The 2,977-nt window shown below is 39.0% G+C and overlaps 1 protein-coding gene across 1 annotated transcript in view; it reads left to right on the top strand.

The window, feature by feature from the left end:
• The window catches only part of LOC109471743, a 53,984-nt gene extending 52,093 nt beyond the window's left edge, over nt 1–1,891 (top strand). Inside the window, exons 55-56 of the mRNA XM_019771094.1 lie at nt 401–521; nt 1,188–1,891. Coding sequence (XP_019626653.1) covers nt 401–521; nt 1,188–1,214 — 148 coding nt within the window. The 3' untranslated portion in view covers nt 1,215–1,891. The remainder of the gene's footprint in view (nt 1–400; nt 522–1,187) is intronic.
• Nucleotides 1,892–2,977: the final 1,086 nt, after the last annotated feature.

Consider the following 2,977-nt stretch of genomic DNA (forward strand, 5'->3'; position numbering starts at 1 on the left):
GGGGGGCGGATATCGACTTCAGACAACCTTTGACCCTTTGCTGACGTCACACGTGGGAAGAATCACGTGTCCACAGCATTTGGGTCAGATAGCTGAGGAAGATTCAGTCGAAAATTTCTGGTGAGTCAAATCTTGAGTTGGAGAAAAGTTTAAGTTTTTCATAATGTAATTTATCAACTCAGATGAACTTTCATGCTGACATCAATACAAGTAGAGCTGATCACTGTAATGGTACGAGAATTATTCAAAATGTAGTTGTAGGAATTCAATAAGGTTTAATTGTTTTTGGCTTAAATGGCTCTGTTGCTTAATGCAATGCCAATTTGCACCCCATCGTCAGATTTTGATGAAATTCATGTTGTTATTATGTTAGATAAAACCATACTTTCTTTAAATCCAGGTTTTGTGGATGTCTCGTGGACGATTCTCGTGCAACCAAGTACTCGACAGGAACGTCGTCGTCAAACCCAACTGATCTGAATACGGACTACAACTCGCGGGGACAGCTGAGAGGCAATGGGGTACCCTAGCCGCGGCGACTGTTGCAGGGCTTCTCTTGCTTGCAGTCTTTTACATTAGCCCTAACAACAGTCGCGGAGCGGTGCATTGGGCCAAATGAACAAACATGCGTTTTACCGTGCCGGAACACTTTGAGACCGAAGTTTGCACATCCCTAGATTCCTAACAGCCTCACCTAACGTGCCGGGGTGTTTTGCGCGTCAACCGGCCCCTGCGCGGCTCGTACCGCCACTATTTGCGATCGCTCCCCATGTATTTATAAGCCGAGTGGCCGCCATCTTGGTCAGCCGCGCTCTGAATCAGCTACTTGCAAATGTGCCGCTACTTTTCTGATCCATAGAAATAGCCTATCAAAAAAATAGCGGCAAATTTGCCGGCGGCTGATTCCAATCAAAAATGGCGGCCAACTGTATGTTTTACGTGGGGAGCGATCGCAAATAGTGGCGGTACGAGTCGCGCAGGGGCCGGTTGACGCGCAAAACACCCCGGCACGTTAGGTGAGGCTGTTAGGAATCTAGGGATGTGCAAACTTCGGTCTCAAAGTGTTCCGGCACGGTAAAACGCATGTTTGTTCATTTGGCCCAATGCACCACTCCGCGACTGTTGTTAGGGCTACTGTAAAAGACTGCAAGCAAGAGAAGCCCTGCAACAGTCGCCGCGGCTATGGGGTACCCATGAAAACGTATTCGGAATAGTCTGTGTTAAAAGTAATTTTGTCACAAATACATACAACACAGACGGAAATAAAACACTTCCTAAATTACATCCAATCATAATGGGTATCATTCAATGAACAAGGTTTAAGACGTTGGTACAAAACATAAACAGCGTATTAAAACAAGTTTTAAGATTTATTCTTCCAGTTAATGATTCAGGTCGCCATTGTAATCAAGTATCCCTCCACCGGCACTCCAAATCATTTTACAAGCCTAAGGACACACACACACAAAAGTATGATAAATTTCAACTGTATGTAATAATGAATCTATGATTGTGCACGTATTGCCTTCCCAAAGACCTTTTTCAGTAAAAATCTATATTTTAATTATGCTAAGTAACAGGAACTTAATACTAAGTAAAGACTATACCTTCGACAGGAATTAATAGATTCGATCCGCGAAAACCATTTACTAATTCACATAACTAAATGAGAAAATTGCATAATACCCCAGATTATCCATACTACACATAAAGGATAAAGTTATCACTAGATATAAATAGTTAAAATCTTGACATTGTCTTTATTAGTAAAGAGAAGACACTTTTTTTATAATTTTTGAAGAAGGAAGTTCATAATTTGAGTCTAACCAGACATAAGAGTATGTAGTTTTTTTAAAGAGGAGATAAAGAGACATATTTATGTAATTAATGAGGTCCAAGGCTATAGTATAGATTTATTATGTATGCAAGCTAGTTAGAAATTAGCATTTGTACTTTAAATATTATACACGTCAAACTATTTACACAGATGATATTTTAACGGCGTTTTAAAAGTAGGTAGCTCTAATTTAACTAAACGACAACTTTTACTTTATTTGAATTGTCAGATGATTTTGAAAGGCCAATTCTAAAAGAATTGGCATCGATTTTAGGGTTCAGCCAAATGTTTTGAAATAGAATGTTTTACGTTATATATCCCGTATATAAAAACAACAATCTTGATTTTATCAAACGTCTTTATTATACGTTTTGTTTTAAAAAGTTTTGTCCTTGGGAACGTTGTTCAATCTCATCCACATTTAAATCAGTTGAGTCTGAGTGTACGTATAATGGGAAAAAAACTAATTCACCCCTTACAGCAACATTAGTAGAGCTTCTGGTATATTACGGAATTTTAGGATAACACATTCTAGATCGAAAATCTAGTACGATATTGAAGGTTGGACTGTCGTTATGTCTTATGTCTACGTATCTAACTTGTCGCTGTATGTGCAGCTTAAGACATACAGGCACTAGGGAAATAATGAAAGTGATTTACATTTACATTTTGCTGTTGCATAATCTCTAAACAGTTGTGTATTCCCTATTTCTAACTCGAATCACTTGATCGTGTGAGTTAGCCAAATGACGCGTGTAAAATGTAATCCGTATATTATTGTGAATCTTTTAGCTTTTTAGGGGTAAGGGGTAAAAATACATAAAACTGATAAGAATTCAAATTTTCTTAAATACTGCCTTTAAATATTCACGCATATCACATTGTTTAGTCTTTCCACTGGGGTAGTAGTATAAATAGGAGGACTTAATAAAGGGTCAATGCCCTGCCCTGGGGTGTATATGGTGAGATACTCCCTGGTCAAATGCGATAACCACCAAATAAACCACCAAATGAGCGTAGCGGTTTATTCGAGGGATCATTTCACAATATACATGTGCACCGGTGATAAGGTGGGGCGTTAACGTTATCATTTCCATTAAAATGAAACGTCTTGCTCGCCCGCTGCGAAGAGAGCCTTAA

Source organism: Branchiostoma belcheri, unplaced genomic scaffold (assembly GCF_001625305.1).
Source record: "Branchiostoma belcheri isolate BF01 breed outbred unplaced genomic scaffold, Haploidv18h27 scaffold257, whole genome shotgun sequence".
Classification (NCBI taxonomy): domain Eukaryota; kingdom Metazoa; phylum Chordata; class Leptocardii; order Amphioxiformes; family Branchiostomatidae; genus Branchiostoma; species Branchiostoma belcheri.